The sequence below is a fragment of the Lissotriton vulgaris genome, chromosome 1_2 (assembly GCF_964263255.1).
Source record: "Lissotriton vulgaris chromosome 1_2, aLisVul1.2, whole genome shotgun sequence".
In the NCBI taxonomy this organism is placed as follows: Eukaryota; Metazoa; Chordata; class Amphibia; order Caudata; family Salamandridae; genus Lissotriton; species Lissotriton vulgaris.
The window spans coordinates 360,087,403-360,113,406 of record NC_141686.1 but is presented as its reverse complement, the minus strand read 5'-3'; the positions used below and the strand labels follow the sequence as shown (position 1 = coordinate 360,113,406).

The window sequence follows — 26,004 nt, the reverse complement described above, 5'->3', positions numbered from 1 at the left end:
AGGGTGAGTTAGGGTGAGGGGTTGAGGGTGGGTGAGGGTGAGTGAGGGTGAGGGGTTGAGGGTGAGTGAGGATGAGTGAGAGTGAGGGTGAGTGAGGGGTTGAGGGTGAGTGAGGGTGAGGGTGAGGGGTTGAGGGTGAGTGAGGGTGAGGGGTTGAGGGTGAGTGAGGGTGAGGGGTTGAGGGTGAGTGAGGGTGAGGGGTTGAGGGTGAGTGAGGGTGAGTGAGGGTGAGTGAGGGTGAGTGGTTGAGGGTGAGTGAGGGTGAGTGAGGGTGAGGGTGAGTGAGGGTGAGTGAGGGTGAGGGTGAGTGCGGGTGAGTGAGGGTGAGGTGTTGAGGGTGAGTGAGGGTGAGTGAGGGTGAGGGGTTGAGGGTGAGTGAGGGTGAGTGAGGGTATGTATGTATGTATGTATGTTGAGTTTGAGGGTGAGTGAGGGTGAGGTGTTGAGGGTGAGGGGTTGAGGGTGAGTGAGGGTGAGGGGTTGAGGGTGAGTGAGGGTGAGGGGTTGAGGGTGAGTGAGGGTGAGTGAGGGTGAGTGAGGGTGAGGGGTTGAGGGTGAGTGAGGGTGAGTGAGGGTGAGTGAGGGTGAGGGGCTGAGGGTGAAGTGTTGAGGGTGAGGTGTTGAGGGTGAGTGAGGGTGAGGTGTTGAGGGTGGGTGAGGGTGAGTGAGGGTGAGGGGTTGAGGGTGAGTGAGGGTGAGGGTGAGTGAGGGGTTGAGGGTGAGGGGCTGAGGGTGAGTGAGGGTGAGGGGTTGAGGATGAGTGAGGGGTTGAGGGTGAGTGTGGGTGAGAGGTTGAGGGTGAGTGAGGGTGAGGGGTTGAGGGTGAGTGAGGGTGAGGGGTTGAGGGTGATAGAGGGTGAGTGAGAGTGAGGGTGAGTGAGGGGTTGAGGGTGAGTGAGGGGTTGAGGGTGAGGTGTTGAGGGTGAGTGAGGGTGAGGGTGGGTGAGTGTGAGGTGTTGAGGGTGAGGGGTTGAGGGTGAGTGAGGGTGAGGGGTTGAGTGAGGGTGAGGGGTTGAGGGTGAGTGAGGGTGAGGTGTTGAGGGTGAGTGAGGGTGAGGGTGGGTGAGCGTGAGGGAGGGGTTGAGGGTGAGGTGTTGAGGGTGAGTGAGGGTGTGGGTGAGGGGTTGAGGGTGAGTGAGGGTGAGGGGTTGAGGGTGAGTGAGGGTGTGACCATATCCATTCCAGACACTGATAATTAATTGGCGACAAAAGTTATTATTTGACGTGGCATATCTTAATTGCTAGGTTTTTTAATTACTAGTTGATGTTTAATTTTTGTAATCATTTTTTTAAGTATGCACCTCTTAAAAAATAAATAAAAATATTGCTTGGTATGTATTTCCATTTGTAGACCTAGAATAGTTATGGTGCATTGTATGTAGCTTTAAAAAATAAAAATGTAGACTGCTCAATGTATTTCCGTGAATAGATGCAGGTTGCCTCTTTCTGTCAAATAATATCCCTTGTTCAACTTACTATAGTGGCGCGGCATACTATGAAGCAGAGGAGGACTGACTGTCAGAGCCTTGCTCTTTCCTCTCTTGCCAACAGGGCTACTCCAGAATAAGACCACGAAAACCATAATTTGTGAAACATGGCCATTTGACTTGCAGCCCGGTCAGTGGAGGGGCTCCGCTTTCTGATCCGTAGAGGCTGATGCGCAGTCACTTTCTTGAAGAGGAAATGGGGAATAAAAACTTTACTTTTGCAGTGATGTCGATGAACCTGGCTTGATGTCACACTGCTGCATTGTGCTGATTTTCTAAGTAAAAACATGCATAGTGAGGAGCACTAATACGGGTTTGAGATGGTGGAAGAGCTGCTTATCTCTTATGGAGATAGATTATTTGGGGGGAGGAAGGGCTCCTAATGGGAAGTGTAGACGGGGAGAAATTGAGAAAAAAAAGCTGAGCAGGGAGGGTGTTATTGCGGCTGTTTGCCCGAGGGGAGGAGAAATGCAGGCCTGAGGCAGAGCACACGCTGAGAAGCTTGTGGGAGGGGGGCTGGGCTGCCTTTGATCTGGTAATGCGAGGCAGGCAGGCAGGCGGCTGGTGGCATTGTGCACGCGCTTTTTAGGGCTTGCGCAATGACCTAAAAAGCACATGCACTTGAAGAAATCGCCAGTGGAATTGCCAGTGGTGGATCAACACTGGATAAGCCGTAATAGAGCTTCGCCAGCGATGCGCAGAAGCGCATCAGCAGGCGAGCCCTAAAAAGGATGTCCATATGTCCACACTATGGAGCCTGTCTTCTTCTGGCCGTAGAAGGCCCCATGCGTTTTCCTTGTGTGTGGAATAGTGGGGGCCGGATTTCAAGCTGTGGGTGCCGGTTTTGCAGCAGTACTGCAATATCGGCCCCCTGTAACAAAACCAGCAGCAGTGCTAAAGCGAAAGCAGTGCTGCTTCTCGCTAGCACCCCCTCCCCCCTCCTGCCAGGACCAGTCCGGTCAGAATTGCCAGGGCTGGTTTGTGTTCCCAGTCCGGCCCTCATAACATTGATGTTAAAAAAATCAGGGAGGATCAGATCTTTCTCTCTGTGGAAAGCAGAATTGACCTTAGGAATGAAACCCAGTAAATATCTTAACACAATCTTAGCTTGAAAGACCTTACAAAATGGGTCTTTTTGTGAAAGGCAACCAAAAAGAAGGTCTTTGGGGTTAAATATTTAAAATGTACTTCCTTTAACGGTTGGAAAGGAGCATCCTTTAAAGCTTTAAGACCAGACCCAGATCTCAAGAGGGGAACTGGTGGGGAATATGTAGGTGAATGTTAAATAACATAACGTGTATTTGTAAAGTGCACGTTCACCCAAGGGCATCTTGGCACTAAGTAACAGAAATGCTGGGAGACTAGTCCATCTTCATCCTGAAAATTTATCCAGGAGCTCCTAAAAGCCCAGCTGGACAACCACTGGACTTTACAAGTGGCCTCAGGGAGCCCCAAGATACCACCATCCTTCATAATATGTAAAACCTGAACTAAATCCATCAAAGTGAGATCAAGGTCCCTTACACTAAACCATGCACTGAATGACCTCCATTTCCAGGTGTATGACTCAAGAGTAGAGACCCTTCTTGAATCTTATAGGGTAGAAGCCAAACCTTCAGGCAGACCTCTGTCCCTAAGACCCCACTTCTAAACCTCCATTTGAGACATTGGGTTTTTTGGTTGAAGGAGGTGAAGCCGTACTCAAGCAACAGCCACAATCCATGTCAGTGTGAACTACAAAAAGTCCCTAAATGAACCCGTCCTTAACCCTCTGGTAGCTTGGCACAAAAGCAGTGAGGCGCATGTGTAAGGTATTCATGCAGCACACAAACAGTAATAAAGTGAAAACACACCACAAGAGAGATCTCTCACCAATTTAGACAAATAGAATGAATTTTAATAGATTATTTGAAACCAAAACGTTGAAAATCGAATGAATAGAACCATAGACATGCAATTTGAACGATTTAAGGTAAACAAAGTGCCTAAATGCACAAGGTGCCACTTGTGGGTCCCTGGTCGTACAAGACTGTGTGAAAGTCACAAGTTCAGGCTGACTGTGATGGAGCACAGGGTGGATACAGGAAGCAGGTTAGTCCTGCTGAGAAGTTATCATCCAAAGTCTAGTATGAACAGTCTGGTTCGTATTGGAGAAGACCGCAAGGAGAAGGGAGAGCGTCACAAATGGTTGTCACTGTAGCACGAAGAACAGGCCGGATGTCACAGACTGATGCTGCTGAAGCAAGAAAATCCTGTGAGGCGTTCTGGACGGTCGTTGCTGGAGCTTCGCATTGATGGTCACCTTGGCCTCTTAATGCTATAGCGCGAAGTGCAGATCTCAAGTCGCTGGTGGCCGCTGTAGCATAAAGAGTCAGATTCACCAGAGTTTCGCGTTGGTGGTCAATGCGAGTGGGAAGATCTTGGCATAAACAGGCCCATTCATGGTTGTGAAGAGCCAAAACTTCAGGATTTCTCATTTTGAACAAGTAGGAGCTCAACTGATGCCACACTAAGGGTTCAGGACCTAGGCGGCACCTCTTGTTTAATCAGGTTTTTCAGTTGCATTTAATGTTGCCTTTGTTTGTTTTTCCTTTGCCTGCGTCTCTCGACAGGATTTGCTTCCATCGCTCTCTCTGTCTGGTAAATTAAGTTCTTTTAGTATGCTGGTTTTCCAAGGAGTGTTAATGTTTGCCCATTAGCAAGAGATGCTTGCTTTTGCATCTGAAAGGCTATCTCTGCCCTCTCACCCAGGGGGACTGTTTAACCTGTGCCTGCTTACAAGAAAAAAAGTCAGAAGGCCAAGAAGTAAATTTTATTTTGCATTTCACTACCGCGCTTTGGGACTATGACATTAGATACCAAAATGTATTTTTTAAGTCTCGCCTAGGCAGTGCTTGCGCTGTCTCTTCGAGACCTGCTGTATTCAGGTATGGACTTTAACCTCCACCCATTTTCTGCCCATCTTTTCAATTGGCTCCTGTTACTGTCCTTTGTAAATGGTGGCCTTTGATTTGTTAATAGGCTTAGTAATCCCTCCTTAGTACCTCACTTTCTCATGTTATAACCTCCCACGAGGACTGCCCCGCTTACATGTGTTGTTACTTTGTATGTTTTATTTAGTTTGTGAGCACTATTTTCTTACATGACTTTCTTCTAAATCCTGTTGCAGGCACGACACGCTCTCCTGCAACTTTATGACTTTTCTTTTTGCAGTGCAGCATGCTGTGTTTGGACTTTAACAATGGTGCGACTTTTCATTTGTTGTGCATGGCTCACCCAACTCTATTTTTGCAACATTGTCTTTTTTTTAGGTCGAGCCTGGGCAGCGCATGCGTTGCTCTGCGAGACATGGTGTATTCGGGTGTGGAATTGAATCTTCACCCACTCTCTGCCCATATTTACAATTGGCAGGTTTGACTTGTAAATGTTGGCTTTTGATTTGTTAATAGGCTTATTAGTTCCTCCTTAGTACTTCCCTGTCTTCCGGTGTAACCTCCCATAAGGACTGGACCTTTTACTGTGTCATTACTGTATAGCTTGCATTAGCCCTTGGGAAGAACTCTTTGCTTAATTAATCTAAAGAGCACAGATGGGACGCCAGCTTTAGCAATGCGGGCTTTTTTTTTTGTTTTGGTATTTGAAGCATGCTTTCACGTAATATATAACTTTTAAATATGCCCCCCTCACCCCCGATGCATGGACGCTTGGCAAAGCGGGCGCTGTGTTAATTCGAGAAATCTATAGAAGCTTCCTCCATTGTTCCCGCTTCCTCCTCCATCCATGCCCTTTGCATGGCTTGTTTTAATTTCTCTCCCCACCTCCCACACCCCCCAACACTGCATGCCCGCCTCTCAAAGAGATCACTGTTTATTTATAATTTTAATTGCTACATCCTGGGCAGGAGATTAAATGTTTTGCTAAAAATTAAAGAATGTTCAGCCTCGCAGAGGCTCAAACACTAGTCCCCAACTCCAGAGTCAGGAGCTCTGACCGCTGAACCACAACCTCTCCCTCTAACAGCAGCATGATAACAAGCATTTGCAATGCAATAGGTCCCACATTTTGTAGAGTTTAAGCTATTGGCATTGTAAATGACAATGCCTTTTGTTTATGTTTGAAAAATCAACAAATAAAGGCATTGTCATTTACAATGCCAATAGCTCAAACTCTTATAAATGCGACACCTATTGCATTGCAAATGCTTGTTATCTCCTGTAGATGGTCCGATTCTGGGTAGTCCAGCACCGTCCAGGATAGGTCATTTACTGTGCCGTGTTCCTCTAGGTAGTGTGTAGTAAACTTTGTATTGGATTTCTGGCATCTAATGGTACTTCTGTGTTCTTACAACTAAGGTTTGCATTAACTCGTGTCTCTCCTACGTTTTCGTTCATCAAGTTTTATCTATAGCCGCACAGCATGTTCAGTTGTTTGTATTTCTCATATTTTATTTAGTTTTATTCACAGATAGATGCTCATGGGGCAAGGTGGTATGATGAAACACAAGGTTGTTAGTAAGCAAGCTCAATGATGAAGCATGTCACGATTTTGTGAGTGAGGGCAGTTTTTTTCTCACTGAGCACGTGCCAACTTTTATTATCCACTTTCCTACTCCATTGTGTGTGTTGCGGTGACAGTACTCATTCACGCATGGGGGCAGGCTGCTGACTCGGACTGGCATCAGCTCTTTTGCCGGCACTGGTTGGCTCAGCCTGTGTGTTACAGGGTAACTCAGGTAATCCATACCGCTGGGCTGGTGAGCATACGGCAATGCTGTCCAGCTTCACCAAAATGGCAAGTCAGGTGTGGCCAACTATGGTTCCGGGAATCGATCCTCATCCACAATGCCGTGGTGCGAGCGGCGAAGAGGATCTGTGCTACCTTTAATTTGCCCAACACACTGACAAGTGTCAGCGAACACTTCCTGAAATGCCACGCACTTGCAACGCTGCGGGTAGCACGGGCCGGCAGCACTGCAGGACTGACCCCGTGACTCACCTTCCCCACTTATTAAAATGTATCAAGGCTTCACAATTATATTTTAAGTAACTAAGTAGCCAAGCCATTGGGTAGTGACTCCTTAGTGATGCCGCGTGGTGTCGGCCCGGGGTGTATCCAGTCCAAATACATTGTAACAAAGTAGAGAGCTACGAGGAGCAGGTCATGAGCACGCCCCTGAAAGCTAGCGGGAACAGCGCGCAACATGCATTGCCAGTCAGTCATGGTGCATTATAGCAGCAGAGGAGGCGCTATAATGCGTGACTTCGCATTTCAGTGCGGTGATGCGGACCACCACACTGAAATGTGTTAGTCTAACGCCTGATGCGTGGTACGTAGCAGGGCTGGCCATACTGATGCAACCCATCAATCAATCAATCAATAGATCTTTATTCGGTATTTGAAAAATACCATAAAAGGACATATTATACATTTAGTGATTGGAGACAATTGACCAAAAAATCCATTCAACACCGCCCTCTTGAATTCCTTAACCTTAAAGCAACCTTAATAAAACTCATAATACAGAGCAGAGTATAAGGATCCTTAGCCATTTGCAAGAATAATAAGGCAACCATAGCATGTTTAAACTTTGCCTGTTTTAAAATTCCTACTAGAAAATTGCGCCTGGGTAAAACATAAAATGGGCATAATAATACAAAATGAAGGGTATCCTGCGGAGACCTATTGTCAGGCCGCAGGAACCCTTCTGCTCAACTGTTAAAGTAAAACCTGGTGGATCAGCCAGTAGGTGGTGTAAAAGGTTGAGCCTAAAACAAGTGATTAAAAACCTATCCGGTGCATTATACATGAGAGCGAGGTAAGGTTCCATTCCTTCCTCTGTTTTCACCATTCTATAGGCACAGACTGCAAAAGGTAAACTCTAGTACCCGGAGGGATCTGAAACGAGACACATCTTTATTGCAGGGTAGGACCTCCATTTGTTAACGGTAAGGGAAATCTCAAAGTTGAAATATCTGCAGCTTTTTTCACGGTGGTCAGCTCAGAGACTAACAAGAATAGAGCCCTGGGAACACAAAACGCTCTTCAATGCGGATGAATGGATTAAAAAGGAAGTATCTTTGTGGTACTGGGACATGATAGCTGCAGAGGACAAGAAGAATATAGACCCACACCGAATATGGGAGAAAGACCTATGGCAGCTGGCCGTGGAAGACCTCTGGAAGTATCTAGAAATCTTCTTGATAAAACAGTAAAGTTACACCGCTGAAGCAAAACCAACTCTTCACTCTCCACAGAGCCCATTGGATGCTCCAGAGACTGGCTAAGTACTCCCAAGTAGCCCCAGGTAGGAAGAGATGCAATATGACGGAAGCAGACAACAGGCATAAGTTCATGGATTGTCCTATGCTGAAACGTTACTGGAATGACTAGGTGACTATGTAGAGGAACTCACAGGCTGTGAAGTAAAGATAAGACACTCTCTGATATCCCTTGGTGTAGACTTGGCATTGATTAACCTCTATGAGCACCAAATCATTTCTCTGGTTCTGCCGTCTGAACTAGACTGGATTAAGTCAGTAAGGTGTACGAGTCAACTAGACCTAGCGTATAACAATAAAGAAGCTTCAAAGCATAGGTCTCCTTTTGTAACCTAGCAAGCAAATCCTATTAGTTTAATGATTACACCATAACTTTGCTGAGTTGATGCCGGACTGTAATGTGTATAATACTATTCAGCAAGACACGCAGTCACATCTACGGTAAGGAGTTTCTCAGACCATCGACTAGGTTAACTAGTGACTGACGGTGGAATGAGTACAAAAAAGAATTTATACTTTTCTAAAAATGAAAGTTATATGAGTGAATAATTTAATCTCAAAATAATAAAATGCTTTCTTTTTAGCTATTTTTTGCCATTCAATTCCATTTATTTAGATTTTTATTTACTTTACAATATTTAATGTAAGATTAGTTCCTATAGGATTTTATTTGACGTCCCCACCTCCATTATTATTTAGGGAGGGTGTTGCAGTTCCAACAGAAACACGTGTCGGCTGCCAGTCCAACACATGTGGAAGGATTACTGTATCAAGCTTTTCATCGTTAAAACATATGTCATCTGTTTCCAAACATATGATCTAAATGCGTTTGATTTATATATTTACTCTATTGAACAACAAGCAATGACATTTTGAATTTCTCTATGAAACTCACTGTTTGTAGATACATCAAATATAAAATCTTTTTTTAGGAATCTAATTAAACTGACTTGAGTGCCGAGGTTTATTATAGTCTTTGACATTGCCACTGGGCTCTTTGAGAACAGTGGATAACACCTTAGGGAGTGGGGTGAAAATCTATAAACTTGAGGGGCACCAATACTGTGACTTAATATCTAATGCACTTAGAGAGTGATGTGCTACCAGCAGGACCACCACTACCATTTGTAAATATTGTGTGTTTTCTTATGTTGAGTAAGATTACTTTTCAGACTGAAGCTTCTCTGGCATTCAGTGCACTGATAAGGTCTTTCACCAGTGTGTGTTCTCTCATGTTGAGCAAGACCTGATTCCCGGTTGAAGCTTTTCTGGCATTCAGAGCACTGATAAGGTTTTTCCCCAGTGTGGATTCTCTGGTGTTGAATGAGATTGACCTTACAAACAAAGCTTTTTTGGCACTCTGAGCACGGATAAGGTTTGTCCTCTGTGTGTGTTTTCTTATGTTCAGTGAGATTTCTTTTCTGACTGAACATTTTCTGGCATTCGGTGCACTGATAAGGTCTTTCACCAGTGTGAGCTCTCTCATGTTTAATGAGACTGGCCTTACAGCTAAACTGTTTTGGGCACTTTGAGCACTGATAAGGTTTGTACCCAGTGTGTGTTATCTCATGCCGAGTGAGATAACTTTTACAAAGGAAGCTTTTCATGCATTCAGAGCACTGATAAGGTTTTTGCCCAGTGTGGATTCGCTCATGTTTAAGGAGACTGGCCTTACAACTGAAACTTTTTGGGCACTTTGAGCACTGATAAGGTTTGTACCCAGTGTGTGTTTTCTTATGTTCAGTGAGATTACCTTTCTGACTGTAACTTTTCTGGCATTCGGTGCATTTATAAGGTCTTTCACCAGTGTGTGTTCTCTCATGTTGAGCAAGACTTGATTCCCGGTTGAAGCTTATGTGGCATTCAGAGCACTGATAAGGTTTTTGCCCAGTGTGGATTCTCTCATGTCGATTGAGATTTTCTTTACAACGGAAACGTTTTTGGCACTCTGAGCACTGATAAGGTTTGTAGCCAGTGTGTGTTATCTTATGTCGAGTGAGAGTACTTCTGTGACTGAAGCTTTTCAGGCATTCAGAGCACTGATAAGGTTTTAGCCCAGTGTGTGTTCTTTCATGTTGAATGAGGCAGTCTTTACGACTAAAGCTTTTCTGGCACTCTGAGCACTGATAAGGATTTAGCCCAGTGTGGATTTTCTCATGAGAAATTAGACTGACCTTATGACTGAAGCTTATTTGGCACTCTGAGCACTGATAAGGTTTGTACCCACTGTGAATCCGTTCATGTCGTGTAAGACTACTTTTCGTACTGAAGCTTTTCTGGCACTCAGTGCACTGATATGGTGTTACCCCAGTGTGGATGGTCACATGTTGAATGAGAGAGTATTTTTGAGTAAAGAATTTCTGGCATTCAGGACACTGATAAGGTTTTTGTCCAGTGTCAGTTCTCTCGTGTTTAGTGGGGTGGTATTGACAACTAAAGCTGTTCTCAAATCCATTACTCCTAATCGAGTTATGGGAATTTTCATGTTGGGTTTGCTCCTGGACACCGGCCATGTTAAGACTATCTGATTCCAGAGTTTGTACTCGTTTATGCTACACTCAGCATTAACTTCTAAAATACACGGCAGATGCTCTTCTTAACATTTGTACTTAACTAATTATATCTTTTATCTGGAGACTATTTTCCTACTTTTAAAGGCAGCCTGTCTAACCTGTTTTATAAACTTTCACTGAGGAGCCCCTTGAATTTAGTGAGATGGGTTCATTTTCTCCTTGTTATGCCCGAGTGAGTTTTATCAAGTTGAATTAACTCATTTTGTGACTCCGGTTTATCAGATTCGATTTAGAAGTTTTAAAATAACTGATAAGGTCTTTGGGGTTTAGTTTTTGCCGTTAAAGTATATTTGTTCATACAAGTAATGACAGGTGATTAGGGCATGCCAGGGTGGTTTTATGAATTAGCAATACATAGCACTGGCCTCTTTTAAACTTTGTGCAGGTACATTCTTTGCCACTCTAGTGGCTAGGGCAGGTACATGATCAACTTTGGTAGTCCGAGCCAATTTGAAAATACTCTGATCAACCCAAGAGACAGAGTTGATGGGGGATAATGTTTCGATACTGGAGATGATAATCCAGCGTCTTTGGTGTAATGAGAAAGAGCATTTACAATTTGTTTTTTTCTTAACAATGTCTTCTCTCTAACAATTACTTGAGACGTAGACAAAAGCTTGTTCTTTTAATCACATGCACAAATACTGTTTTTTTAGGAGGGGTTTGGGTCTCCAGGGCATTTCTCATAAACCATCAGACAGAATTTGCAACACTGATTATTCTCAAATGCACTGTGTGGGTATCCAATGTAGCAAATGTTCTTTGTCCAACCAATCTTGAAATGTTTCTTTTACGTGAAAATATTTTTACAATTCGTAGATGCAGACTTTCAATTTACTCTTGAGTTCCATTCATACTTCAGAGAGTCCTCAATCTCAGTAAATGACTCTTCGTAAACATTTACCGTAATTTCTTTTAATATTTGACAAATTTCACATTCAGCATTTTTTTCCGCTCCAAATTCATCAACATTCCTGGCACATATATGTTTCTCCTCTAGAGCTCGAGAATGTTTTAACTTTCCTTGAAATAATCCTTTTTATTGTGTTTCACTAAATTAAAACCTTCTTTTTTCTGTTCATGCTTCAGTCACCTGGAGAAATAGAATTTGATATTGTAAATCAACATAAAGAACAAATATTTATGACTTTGTACTTTGCAGAAAGAAAGCATATATAGAAGCAAGATAGGCAATCAGTTTGAGTTGCATTTCTAATAGTGGTGAAACAGCTCGGGGACACTGTGTAGAAAGGGAGCTTGGAACCACTGGAACTCAAGGTTGTGAAAGCAAAACAAGTGAATCTTTAGGAAAGAATAACAAGTTAGACATATATTCTAACACTTATTATCACACGCAGCCAATATATTTGTAATACTTTTAATGAATTATCAGATGCTATTTATTCCACTGCACACTGGGAGTGGGTGGAGGGCCGGGCTGGCTCCAGCAATTGTGCTATCTGCCCTTTGACCTTTGCTGACAGTGAGGAATCTTGCTGTATTAAACCGGCAGGCATTTAAAAAAAAGGAAACCCGGGCGGCAACCTCTAATTGGTGTCTCACCAGAAAAGTGGTATAAGCGAAATTAGATCAGGGCGGATTAGGCAGGTGCCCCCGCTACAAAAATCACACAAACTAAAAAGTCACAAAAGAAGTCAACTACAGCAAGGGGGACATCAACAAGATCCCAAGGAATAGGAAACCTGATCGACAACGGGGAAGCAGCATCCTCCTGGACCTCTCTGCGGTGTTCAACACTGTCTGCCACCGCACCTTAGTGAAGCGCCTCAGCAACATCGGAATCCGAGAGAAAGTACTGGAGTGGATCATCTCGTTCCTCGCCGGAAGAACCCAGAGAGTCCGCCTCCCCCCATTCAGATCCGAGGCCACCGAAGTCATCTGCGGCGTACCACAAGGATCTTCACTCAGTCCAACCCTCTTCAACATCTACATGAGCCCCCTCGCAGCCATCGCACGCCAACACGACCTCAACATCATCTCCTACGCCGACGACACCCAGCTGATCCTCTCCCTCACCAACGACCCCACCACTGCCAGAGCCAACCTACACGAAGGGATGAAAGACGTCGCCGACTGGATGAAGAACAGCCGCCTTAAACTGAACTCAGACAAGACGGAAGTCCTCATCCTGGGATCATCACCCTCCGCCTCGGACGACTCCTGGTGGCCCCCGGCCCTGGGCACTGCTCCCAAACCAACGGACCACACATGCAACCTGGGCTTCATCCTGGACTCCTCCCTGCCGATGACCAAACAAGTCAACGCCGTCACATCTTCGTGCTTCAACACCCTACGCATGCTCCGCAGGATCTTCAGATGGATCCCCACTGAAACCAGGAAGACCGTTACCCAGGCACTCGTCACCAGCCGACTGGATTACGGGAACACCCTCTACGCCGGAACCACAGCCAAACTCCAAAGAAGACTCCAGCGCATCCAGAACGCCTCCGCACGACTCATCCTGGACATCCCCCGACACAGCCACCTCACCGGACACCTGAGAGACCTGCACTGGCTCCCCATCAGCAAGAGAATCACGTTCAGACTCCTCACCCACGCACACAAGGCTCTCCACGACCTGGGCCCCAAGTACCTCAACGACCGCATGACCTTCTACACGCCCACCCACCAGCTACGATCGACCAGCCAAGCCCTCGCCGCCGTACCACGCATCCGCAGAGCCACCGCCGGAGGAAGATCCTTCTCCTACCTGGCAGCCAAGACTTGGAACTCCCTCCCCACCCACCTTCGGCGAACCCAGAACCATCTCTCCTTCAGAAAGCAGCTCAAGACCTGGCTGTTCGAGCAGTAACATCCCCTTTTCCCCCAGCGCCTTGAGACCCTCCCGGGTGAGTAGCGTGCTTTACAAATGCCGTGATTGATTGATTGATTGATTGATTGATTGATTGAAACCATCCCAGCCCAATACTTCCTCCACTGGAAACCAATTTTGGAAAAGCGAAAAGGTCGGAACAAGAAATAAATACATTTTTCTTTCTGAAAGACCTGGCAGCAGCAATCTTTTCGGAAACAGGAAGTATAAAGGGTTTGCTCACACCTCTTGCCCCACAAAAACCAATGGCTTTGGAAACACGAGAGGCACAACAACCAGCACCTTATGCAATGGCACCATTTACAGAGCCCAGACACAGGGAAAGTGTAGGAAAAATGGAACAAATAATAACAGATTCAATAGATGAGGAAAATCAGCTAAAAACACACTAAACAAAAAGTAGGAAAAAAATCATTGTACAGGCAATTATACAATCAGTGAATAATCACAAGAACGATTTGGAAGACATTAAGCAAACATGTCTAGACCTGACTACTGAACTTAAAAAAAGAAACCATCAACATGATGAAATAGCAATAGCATCCAAGTTCAAAACACTGGATCACTTTCACTCAACTCCTAACAGATAAACAGGTTGAGGAGAATCGATGCTACGATTCCCCTTCAACACCCTGTGATATAAAGGCTTCCAAGAAGGACGGTCTGCAAACTTCATGGTTGCACTCCACATTAATAATGGACAATGCTGAACTTGTAAAAGCCCTGGAGACAAAAAGAAAAAACTGTCAAACTTGGCAATTACTCCTGTAACCTCACAAATAGAAACTACAAATCAATTATACAAAACAAAACAAGTTCCTGCAACAAGATCAATTGGCACTGAAACAAAGCAGGACCTTTCCTCAATTATAGAAACATCAAGCCACTCTTCTTCTCAAATCCTAACAGACCTAAAGAATTATTCAATACATGGTTCAGTACCCAACTCAAGGCAGGATCAATTTGATATACAAACATGAAAAAAGTTTAAGTATTTCATCATTTCAGCAGAATAATTCCAAAACTGGAGGATACGAAACCTGTAAACCGAAAAATATATCAACCAAACGCAGACAGGCAACCTATCCTCTTTACACTCCTCATTATTAAGCATTCTGCAAACGTCTATATCAGCACTGAATATATGCAATCTGATAAATTAGATCTTCAGATCGACCCTATGAACATTATGGAAACACACGTCTCTAGTATTAACACCAAAATAGATATACTTACCAAACAGCTGAAGAAGGTCCAATCACCTAAGAGCACAGATCCACAATGTATCTGCAAATGCGACCAAATAATAGATAAATTAAGTACTCTGCCAGCTACACTAATTGATATATTGAAAGAAATAAAGCACAAGGCCGATCATAAACTAATTTTAAGGCAAATTCCAGAGGAACACACAAAGAGCAATTGCAGTTATTAGACAACTCACCAAAAAAGGAAACCTATGAACAACAGGGAGGACAACCAAATGTGTCAGGTTGTGTAAATACAAAAGAAACCCAAAACGATATATCGCTGATCCAGTTAACAACTAGTGGCCTACAATCTCTTACTACAAAAGCAAAAAACACATTCACCCAAGTATTAACAAAAAGGCAAAAAAAACGTGCTAGAAAGGGAAGACAGAACATGAATGGTCCCACGCAAATCGATGCAGAGGCCAAAACATTCTACTCACTGTTTAGTGCTACGCAAAAAAAAGAAATCTCTTCCAGAAACAAAGATCGTAGAAGAAAAATGTACGCTACTGGTTCAATCAGCGGATAGAATTTCGCCCCCTCGTTCTAATAAGTTAAAAAATAAAGTTAATGAAAATAGCGCAAAAAAGTGGAAGGCAAGTCAGAAGGACAAAGACAAGCATACCCTACCCAAACCAGCCTTACCTCTAAAGGAAATAGATGCAAATAGAATTTTTTTTGAAAAGGGAGGCTTTCCAGACACCTTGCAAATGGAGACATTAACTTCAGATACTGAACATGACCTTCCATCAACTTAGTCACCCCGAGGTACCATTGTGTAATTGCTCTGAACAGAACCTCTTGGAAAGGCCCGAACTTACCAATAATACCGGAGAGGTCGTTTGCACTTCACACGGGAACCCTATCATGGACGTGCCGTGTTGAGTCCGCGCTGGTGGTACACAGACAGAAAAACTTGCGGGGCCTATCATAGCCAGCCTGATTTTCAACAACTGTCTCGGTGGCACGCAAAATAGCAGGATAACTATACTGAAGCTAATGAAAGTCAACAGTATTACGGTTCCAACGGGGACACTTTGAACGAATTATTGAGAATACATGAGACATACCTAGTATTTATTCGCATGACACGTCCTTTTGAATTACTTTCATAGGCGGCTTTTTTGCTCTAATATTTGAAACAAGAAATAGATGGACTTTTCTTATTGACCAGCAACTTCCCTGGTCGACGCCGTCCACAGTGGAAGACTTCGGGAATCAAACTATTGTGCAGCTTCTCATGCCCTTAAAATCGGGAAAAAGCCTTGAGGAAGTCACTTGGTGTGACGAAACACGTGTCGGCTGTTGTGTATTTGGATCAAGATTATGAGGACATAACCATCAATCGGATTCTCTTGAATGTTATATATTTTTGAGGGGAAATGGTCTCTTCTTGGTCCTTTTTGTAAACCATGATGTCTTAAATGATTGTTTGGATTAAATAATCACTGTTTTTTTTTTAACTTAAATCTGCTTGTTGCCAGTGATATTATAAGTATGAACAATGTAGTGTGTTATGACTAACTACGAACAGGAGATGTCACTTGAGTGCCGGGATATTTGTATAATTATATTGCACTTCACTTGTGTTTGCATAAACTTGCTGCACCATACCAGCATCATCAACAATCAAGTTTCCTTGGTCTCCCTCTCCTTGAAAAAAAAGAAGAGCCCAAAGGTCAAAATTGGGGAAAACATAAATAGGAGACAGGAGTATATCCAGTGTCGGGTCTGCCAATAAGAAGGAACAAATTAAGAAATTGTCTGCTAACAGCCCCATGCGGAGATGGGTTCATTCAAAAGGAAGGATAAAAACTGTTATGTCAAGGTTATCTGATGTAGGGTTGACGGACAAGGCTACAAATGTCACCAGTGTACGTGGTGCAAGCTGCTCAGAAACTGACCTTGATTCAGAATCCTGCATAACGCCTAAGAAAAATGGTGACTCAGGCCAAAATGGACCACTTACGGTATCTGGTTCACGTGGTTCATTTCAATTATCTCACTCGTTGAGCCCGGGCGAGGATTCGCAAAGAAGGCGCTCCAAGGAAAACGATGCTCCAATACTCTTCTTGATATTACAAGCCTTAAAAGATCAGAAGGAGGAGACGAGAGATCTCTTTGCCCAGATTAGGGCAGACAATCTTAGTATTCAACTATCCTTGAAGGAAGTAACAGGGAAAGTTGGGGAAATGACCGGCGAGATAACAGAGATACAGCATAGAATGGTCACTACTGAGGAGGTTACTGCTAGTAAATTTAACACAGTATTATGACGACCAGTTAGAAAGCCTCGAACTTAAACTTGAAGAGTTGGAAAATAGGCAAAGGAGGCAACATTTTAAATTATTTGGTATCCCTGAAGGGCAATAGGGTTCAGACACCAGATCAGTCATTGTCCAAGTGATGCAGAAGGCCTTCCAGGATCTGGTGGACAGGGACTGGGACTGCCAGATCCAGAGGGCTCACAGACTCCCTCTAGTTCAGCGTCTAAAGAATGACCGCTATTCAAGGCCGTTTTTGATATATTTTGGGAACTATTGCTGAGACAAGCAGTTTCTTTAAAAGCGAGCCAGCACCGCGGTCGCTGTAGGGTAGTACTCGATTTTTTTCTGCTCTGACTTTTGAAAGGCTACTATGGACAGGCGATGGCGGATGAGACAGTTAATTGACTCCCTAAAAGCTACAGGACACACCCATGGATCCTTCACCTGCCACTCCTGCAGGTTCGACTGCATCAGGACCCACACCAAACCCACAGACTCCAAACAGAGCTCCGACACTAACCACCTGAAGTGCATCCTGCTCAACACCCGCTCTGTCCACAGACACGCCATTGAACTTTGGAACCTACTCGTCACCACATCGCCGGACGTCGCCTTTCTTACAGAAACCTGGATGAACACCTCATCAACGCCCAACATCGCCATAGCCATCCCGGATGGCTACAAAATCATCAGAAAGGACCGCATCAACCAAACTGGAGGAGGAATCGCCATTGTTCATAAGAACACCATCCGCATCACTACCAGCTCCAATGACAACCTCACAACCGCCGAACACCTTCACTTCCAGATCCACACCGACCCTAACACCACACTCAGAGGCACCCTCATCTATGGACCACCCGGACCCCGCACACAATTCAGCGGAGACATCACTGACTTCATCAGCCCTCACGCCCTCCCCTCTGAGGACTACATTCTACTGGGAGACCTCAACTTCCACCTGGAAAAGAACAATGACAGCAACACCACCACCCTTTTGGACAACCTCGCAAATCTCGAACTCAAACAACTTGTTGATACCCCCACCAACTATGCCGGGCACACGCTCGACCCAATGTTCACCTCCAGCAAGCACATCTCCTTTAATCACACCACAGCTCTCCATTGGACGGACCACAGCTGCGTTCACTTCAACTACAAAAAGATTACGACCCACAACCACCCACAACCAATTCCCCGGAGAAACTGGAACAAAATTACCACGACCAGCTCTTCACAAATCGCTTCACCAAAACCCTCCTGCAAAATCATCGGACCCAAACCAAGCAGCCACCAACCTTACACAATGGATCACCCACAGCGCTGACGAACTAGCACCCCTGAAAAACCCTCAAATCAAGCAAGGCAGCAAAAATGCCCCCTGGTTTAATGATGACCTTAAGAAATCCAAGAAGATCTGTCGCACCCTTGAGAAAGCCTGGCGAAAAAAACCCAACCACTGACAACCTGGCCACCTTCAAGAACGCCACCCGTAAACACCATCAACTGATCTGATCCACCAAGAAATCAGCATTCAAGGATCGACTCGACAACAATGCCCACAACAGCAAAGAACTATTCAACATCGTCAAAGAGTTCACCAACCCCACCGCCGGCACCAACGACATCACTCCCTCCCAAGACCTCTGCGACTCTCTAGCCTCGTTCTTCCACAACAAAATCGCTGACATACATAACAGCTTTGGAGACCAGTCAACCCCACCCACCTCCGAACTAAAACCCCCCTCCAACAACCTTTGCGCCTTGAACCCAATCACCACTGAAGACACCATCAGCCTGATGAACACCATTCACTCAGGATCGCCAACCGACCCATGTCCCCACCACATTTTCAAAAAAGCAGACTCCATTATCGCACCCCATCTCAGAGACGTCATCAACTGCGCTACCTTCCCAGAAAGCTGGAAACATGCCGAACTCAGCGCCCTCTTGAAGAAACCTACAGCAGACCCCACTGAACTTAAGAACTACCGCCCCATTTCGCTCCTCCCTTTCCCTGCCAAAGTCATTGAGAAAGCCGTCAACAGCCAACTCGCCGCCTTCCTCGAATCCAACAAATCCCTCGACCCTTCACAGTCTGGCTTCGGAGCCAAACACAGCACCGAGACCGCCCTCATCGCAGCAACAGACGACATTCGAACTCTACTAGACAACGGAGAAACAGCTGCCCTCATCCTACTTGACCTCTCTGCAGCCTTCGAAACAGTCTATCATAGCACCCTTATACAACGCCTCAGCAACGTCGGAATACAAGGAAAAGCATTAGACTGGATAATCTCGTTACTCGCCGGAAGAACCCAGAGAGTCTGCCTCCCCCCTTTTAGATCAGACGCCACCAAAGTCATCTGCGGCGTACCCCAAGGATCTTCACTCAGTCCCACCCTCTTCAACGTATGCATGAGTCCCCTCGCATCCATTGCGCGCCAACACAACCTCAACATTATCTCCTACGCAGACGACACCCAGCTGATCCTCTCCCTCACCAATGACCCAAACACCGCCAAAACCAACCTATACGAAGGGATGAAATAAGTAGCCGAGTGGATGAAGAACAGCCGTTTAAAACTGAACTCGGACAAAACTGAAGTCCTCATCTTAGGATCATCCCCCTCCGCCTGGGACGACTCATGGTGGCCACCGGCCCTGGGAACCGCACCCATACCAACGGACCACGCACGTAACCTGGGCTTCATTCTGGACTCCTCCCTCACGATGACCAGACAAGTCAACGCCGTCTCATCATCATGCTTCAACATACTAGGTATGCTCAAAAAAATCTTCCATTGGATCCCCACCGAAACAAGAAAGACCGTCACCCATGCACTGGTCACAAGCCGACTGGACTATGGAAACACCCTTTACACCGGAACCACAGAAAAAACTCCAACACATCCAAAACGCCTCAGCCAGACTCATCCTCGACATCCCCCCCAAGCTCACATTTCAGGTCAGCTGAAAGACCTCCACTGGCTCCCCGTCAACAAGAGAATAACGTTCCGCCTCCTCACCCACGCACACAAAGCCCTCTACGAGCTAGGACCCGAATACCTCAACACGCGTCTGTCCTTTTACACCCCCACCTGCCAACTTCGATCGTCCAATCAAGCCCTCGCCGCAATTCCACGCACCCAAAGATCCACCATGGGGGGGGGGGAGGGGGGGAGATCCTTCTCCTACTTAGCGGCCAAGACCTGGAATTCTCTCCCCACCCACCTCCGCCTTACACAGAACCACCTCTCCTTCAGAAAACAACTAAAAACATGGATATTTGATAAGTAAAGCTCCCCCCTCCCTCAAGCGCCTTGAGACTCTCTGGGTGAGTAGTGCGCTATACAAATTTAAACTTGACTTGACTTGATAGGGGCACATGCTTTTTTTACAGGAGCCAGCTCACCTGAAGATCATCAGGAGTGGCCAAATGTTATCTTTTACGTCTGAACTTGAGGCAAAGGAGGTGTTATTAAAATGGCAGAAAGAGGGGACTGCTAAAGATTGAGAAGGGATTAGTAGCTGTAATGTTAAGGCCCAAAACTAGTTAAAAAGGATAAGCTGGCTCCTCTTTGTTCGTGGCTAGCTATCCTAATCATCCTTGTTGCATTAAACTGGTTCTTATTCCCCTTTTTTTTTCCTCTTTCTTTTTTACTGTCGCTCAGATTGCAGAAGACTCAGCCACCTCGTATGTTTTTTTTTTCTCTCCGGCTAATTGACTTAGGGCAGCGGTTCCCAAACTGTGCGCCGCGGCGCCCTGGTGTGCTGTGATTAGCAGCCAGGGGCGCCGCGACGCCACACAGGACAGGACAGGACATGGGACATACGGATTGCAGGCCGGGAGGGGGGTGGGGGGTGTTTAAAATAGCGCCTTGATAATGGTTTGGCCCAGCACACTGCCGCCATACGCTTCCTGTGTACGTACGCACGTACGTACGTGTTTGTACTTAAGCTGGTGACCCGCTGGTGAACCCCCCGTCTTGTGCCCTGCTTTGGAGCGTCGCTGCAACGTTCCTGGTGCCCCCCGTGTTGCGCCCTGCTTTGGAGCGTCGCCGAATCGTTCCTTGTGGCCCCCGTGTTGCCCCTGCTTTGGAGCGTCGGTGAATCATTGCTGGTGCCCCCCGTGTTGCCCCTGCTTTGGAGCGTCGATGTAATCGTTCCTGGTGGCCCCCGTGTTGCCCCTGCATTGGAGCGTCGGTGAAACTTTGCTGGTGCCCCCGGTGTTGCCCCTGCTTTGGAGCGGCGACGGAATCGTTCCTGGTGGCCCCCGTGTTGTGCCCTGCCCTGCCGTGCCTCGCCCCGTAGGACCCTTTTCAACTCGGTAAGTAAGCGTCTCTCTGTCTGATTGTTCCCTTCTTCTCAGACCCTGGCAGGAAGTTCTTTAGCCGTAAATTTGTCACATATGTTTATATTTTAATGTACATCCTGTGCTTGCTGTGTGTTAAATTATTTTCTTTTTACCTGCGTTGTTTTGATTCTATGGCGTGCTCATGCAACAAGGGGATTTTTTTTATTGTATGTGTGGCGTTATGGTTACATATTTAACGAATATGTCCGTTAGAATAAATGCAACAGTCCAACTCCTAAAATGACGGGAATAGGCTGTAATTACAGGCATATGGACTTGGGCCACAGGCAGTATCATATTACTCAAAATCGGGGCATGCGAACCATTTGAGTTGGAAAGTTTCCTGACACGTCCGAGCCACTCTAGCACAGTACAGAGCGATGACTGCTTCTCTCAAGCTCTATGAAAATTAGTTAACTTGAAACTAGAACAAATACAGAACTGTGGAGATAAATTAAGGGGCCGACCGATCATGTTGCTTTTGAATATGACCTTGTTTATTGATGGCTGGTCTTGAATCAATTATGTTTTTATGTCTCAACTGAACTCTTCAAAGTTGATGGGTGGGTGGGTCTCTGAACTGGGGAAATGTATTTATTTAAGAATGGAACGGTAGGGGCACCTGCAGCTTTTCTGCTAGCAACCCTAGGTTTTGCCTTTTATGTGGACACGGTAAGGTTAAAGGAGATGGAGGTATCACCAAGCAGGCCACCGCACAGATTTTTTATTTGTACTTTGAGAATTTATAGAGCGTGTTACACCCAAGTGCGTCAAAGCGCTAGCAAAGAGTAAGAATGACTGCAAGACAGGACACCAGACCTATCCATCACAGAAGAGCCAGGTTTTCAACTGCTTGCAAACGGCAGCATGGAAGGAAAGACTTGCAATGTGAATAGTTAGCGACAACTAGAAAGGACTGCCCCCTCACCTGCCTTTTCAAAATGTAGGTATCTCAACCTTCCTAAGAGAGGCAGACCTGAGCTGACTGTTGGGATACATGAGAAAATTACAACTGACCAAATTACAAAAGCAAACGTTAAGTTACATGAAGCAGTAATATGAGCAAACAAAATACAAGAGGTAGCAAAAGGTACATTACAGGGGGGAAAAGTGACATGTGTGCAAGTTACAAACTACAAGTAGAGGTATAATACTGCAATAATGGCAGACACTCAAGCACAAGAACAAACGTTATGTAGGCAATGGTGGCACTTGTGCAAGTATCTAAAGCAAACAAAATGTAAGCGGTAGCAAACAGTGTTACAAGAGAAAAGTGACATATGCATGTTACAAAAGAGTACCAAACACAGGTAGAAGGATAATACTGCAATAAATGGCAGACACTCAAAACACAAGAACACACTGGGAAGGCACTTCCACAGTCATGGAGAAAATAATTTTCTGTACTTGAAGGTCTTCCTTAGGATAATAGAGAGGGTGTGAGTTACATTTGGAAGCGTCTTTGAAGGAGGCGAACTTTGAGGTCAGTTTTAAAGGCCTGGGAAGAGGCGGTGGCTCCCGAACACATGTAGACAAAATTGGTTTTGCCTGTTTAGCTTTTGAAGAAATTATTTGTGCTTTGCAGCATTTGCCTTTCGTCCCAGCAGAGTTCATCCCATTGCATCCTGGTAAATGCAGTATGCTTACTTTCAAAGTTGCTGTAGTCTTTCACCAAAGTTGATGCAGGTAGTGCTGTTATCTCTAGACTGATTTGGATTAGAAACTATATGTCCGTTCTATAGCGTACTCTGTACTACTGTGATATGTCCTTGGCTGGGCCCAGGAATTGTTGAAGTGTGGTCTTTGGTGTTACAAATCAGTCTGATGTACACATTAGCTGCAATTTGGCTTTCTTCATTGTTTGCAAAAATGTGCCATCTTAGATTTCATTACAAAACTGAATGCTCTTTCTGTCTGTGTGGGGTACCAATAAGAATAATTAATCCAAATTGTCATCATCATCACGTGCTGCTATTGGAAATTGACATCAATAATAGATCCATCATTACAAAGAGGATCACTTTTGTTCTTCATATACTTGTCTTACCTGGATGTTTTGTACTTCAGACTTATTATACCGTGGAGACTGGATGAGACCCGGAAGAAACCTGGAAATACTTGAGCAAAGGAAAAGAAGACCAGGAACTTTACAGATAGAAAGGCCCCTCCATCTGAATAATTCAGACACGTGGAACGGATTTCCATCTTTCTGATTGACAATGAAGAGATTTCTAATTTCAAGTTCATCTGCGCAAAGTGAAGTTGGAGGTTCTTCTGACAAAGATGACGGGAAACGAAAGGCCAAGTACAGAAAGTATGATGACGGGTATCTGGATTATGGTTTCACGTGTGTTCAGGTTAATAATGAGGACCGTCCTCAATGTGCAATCTGTTTAAAAGTTTTGGCTCTGGAATCCATGCTTCCAAGTAAACTTAAGCGGCATCTTGAAAGTCTTCACCCAAATGTGGTCGGAAAGCCAAGGGAATTTTTTGTAAGAAAAGTTGCAGAAGCCAAACTACAAAAGTCCATATTCTCTAAACAAACCAAAATGAATAGTAATGCCCTCCTGTCCTCATATCAAGTGGCCTATCTAGTTGCACAGAGTAAAAAACCCCACACAATTGCAGAAGAGCTGATTTTGCCTGCTGCTGTTAAAATGGTAACAAACATGGTCGGCGAAGATGCGGGTAAACAGCTGCTGAAAGTGCCTCTTTCTAATAATACTGTCAGCCGGAGGATAAATGATATGGCTGAAGATATTAATGATCAGCTCATCTGTAATCTAAGAGGAAAAGACTTTGCGCTCCAGTTGGATGAGGCAACAGACAACCACAAAGACACCCATCTTATTTGCTATGTCCGGTTTGTTCACGAAAAACAAATTGTTGAGGATTTGTTGTTCTGTAAAGAAATCAAAGGTGGAACTACAGGTCAAGACTTGTTTGTAGTTGTGGATGATTTTATGCAACATAATCAAATTGACTGGGAGAGATGTGTTGGAGTTTGTACAGATGGGGGTCGTTCAATGGCAGGATGCTACCAAGGACTTCAAGCTCGCATACGATCTAAAGCGCCCAATGCTGTTTGGACACACTGTATAATACACCGAGAAACACTGGCAGCAGGAAACCTCAGTGAAGAACTGCATGGTATTTTGAAAATAGTAATCAAAGTGGTAAATCATATTAAAACAAGACCAATGAAAGCACGATTCTTTGCTAAACTGTGTGAGGACATGGGTGCCGACCACTCATGCCTCTTGTTCTACAGCAGCTCTAGGTGGCTGTCTCTTGGTAATTCCCTGCTTAGAGTGTATGAGCTGAGGAATGAAATATACTCCTATTTACATGATGATGAACATTGTTTTGCTGACAAATTTATTGATGCAGACTTTCTAATACAAATGGGTTTTCTTTCTGATCTATTTGAAAAACTGAATGAACTGAACAAGTCCTTGCAAGGCAATAACACTAACATCTTGCAACTGTCAGGCAAAGTTTCAGGCTTTAAGAACAAGGTGATCCTTTGGAAAAGCTGTGTAAGTAAGGGTGACTATAAATGGTTTCCTTCATTGGACCAGTTTCTGAAGGAGAATGGAATGGTGTTAAAGGAGGAACTGCAGACAGTTTTTGTTCTGTATTTGTCTCAACTGCGTTTTTACCTTGACAAATATTTTCCAGAGGATGAAGTGGAGCCAATAAAATGGGTGAGCAACCCTTTCAATGCTGAGATACCTCAGCATCTCAACAATGAGGAAGTAGAACAGCTTATTGATGTTGCAAGTGACTTAGCATTGAAAGCAAGGTTCCAGTCTCAGTCACTGTTTGAGTTCTGGTGCCAAGCTGGGGAGGAATACCCAAAGATAAGCAAGAGAGCCCTGCATGTTTTGATCCCGTTTGCTACTTCATACCTTTGTGAAGCTGGTTTTTCAGCAGTTGCAGTAATAAAGTCCAAATATAGGGCAAAAATTAACCTTGAAAAGGAAATGCGTGTTGCGATCTCAAAAATAACTCCGAGATATCAAGAGCTATGTAAGGGAAAACAAGCACATCCATCTCACTAGGATTTGCAAGGTAAATTCGGACTCTGTTGTTTTTCCTGGTCATTAAAAACTTCTGTATAATAAAATATCTTTTTCAAACTACTGTTGTGTGGTCCAAAAAAGTCTTGTATTGTTTCTCACTTAACAAGTTTTTATTAAACAACTTATCTTCTTATTTTGTTACTAATATCATCATTATAATACCTTCATTGCGTCTCAATTACTTTAAGGAAGACAACTGGAAGTACTCCCGATGTCGGGCTTGCATCCCGTCCACCGGTAAAAAAAAAAAAATTGTGGGGAGCCACGGCTAACTGCCGATTAGGTCAAGGGAGCCACGGGTCAAAAAAGTTTGGGAACCACTGACTTAGGGGATTGTGACTACTTGGTGGCCATCATGGCTGCAGGTTTCCAGTTTCCAGAGCACTGGCAGCAACAGGAAGGGGTTGATTCCTCCTTTAGTTTGCGGGGGCGAGAGGTGGAGGGTGGTGTGTTAAAGGGGAAAAAGTCAACACAATTGTAGGGATAAAGGTGGAAAAAAGCAAGTGCATATCTAAGATGGAAAGTAAGCAACAAAGTAATCAAAAAAATATTCAAAAGCTAATGGAGGTAAATAATAGAAAAAGCAGGGAGGAATTAATGCTAGGATGGCAGTGATAAAGTGCTTAGCATGGAATGTGGTTGGTCTCAACAGCAAGATTAAGAGACAGTTAGTAGCAGAAGAACTTAAAATGTATAACCCCTAGATTGTTATGCTGTGAGAAACACACCTTTCTTACAAAGATAGAGGTTTTCTGAGACATTTAGGTTATGAAGTGATAGTTAGCTCGGCGCAAACTAGGTCTATTCGGGGGGTAGCTATTTTGAAGAGTAACCGATTTGGAGCAGAAAT

The 26,004-nt window shown here is 44.7% G+C and overlaps 2 protein-coding genes across 4 annotated transcripts in view; one reads left to right on the top strand and one right to left on the bottom strand.

Moving 5' to 3' along the window:
• Positions 1-3,362: 3,362 nt before the first annotated feature.
• The window catches only part of LOC147736850 (uncharacterized), an 86,750-nt gene continuing 64,108 nt past the window's right edge, over positions 3,363-26,004 (bottom strand). For 2 of the 3 annotated variants that reach the window (XM_086953528.1, XM_086953530.1), the window contains one exon: positions 3,363-11,431. In XM_086953528.1, coding sequence (XP_086809654.1) covers positions 8,884-10,278 — 1,395 coding nt within the window. In that variant the 5' untranslated portion in view covers positions 10,279-11,431 and the 3' untranslated portion in view covers positions 3,363-8,883. Of the gene's footprint in view, positions 11,432-14,428; positions 14,480-26,004 lie in introns of all 3 variants that reach the window. The other variant, XM_086953529.1, reaches the window with a different exon arrangement.
• Positions 23,289-25,133, top strand: LOC147736851 (zinc finger BED domain-containing protein 5-like). Its single transcript, XM_086952710.1, has one exon. The coding sequence runs from the start codon at positions 23,289-23,291 to the stop codon at positions 25,131-25,133; it is 1,845 nt and encodes a 614-aa protein (XP_086808836.1).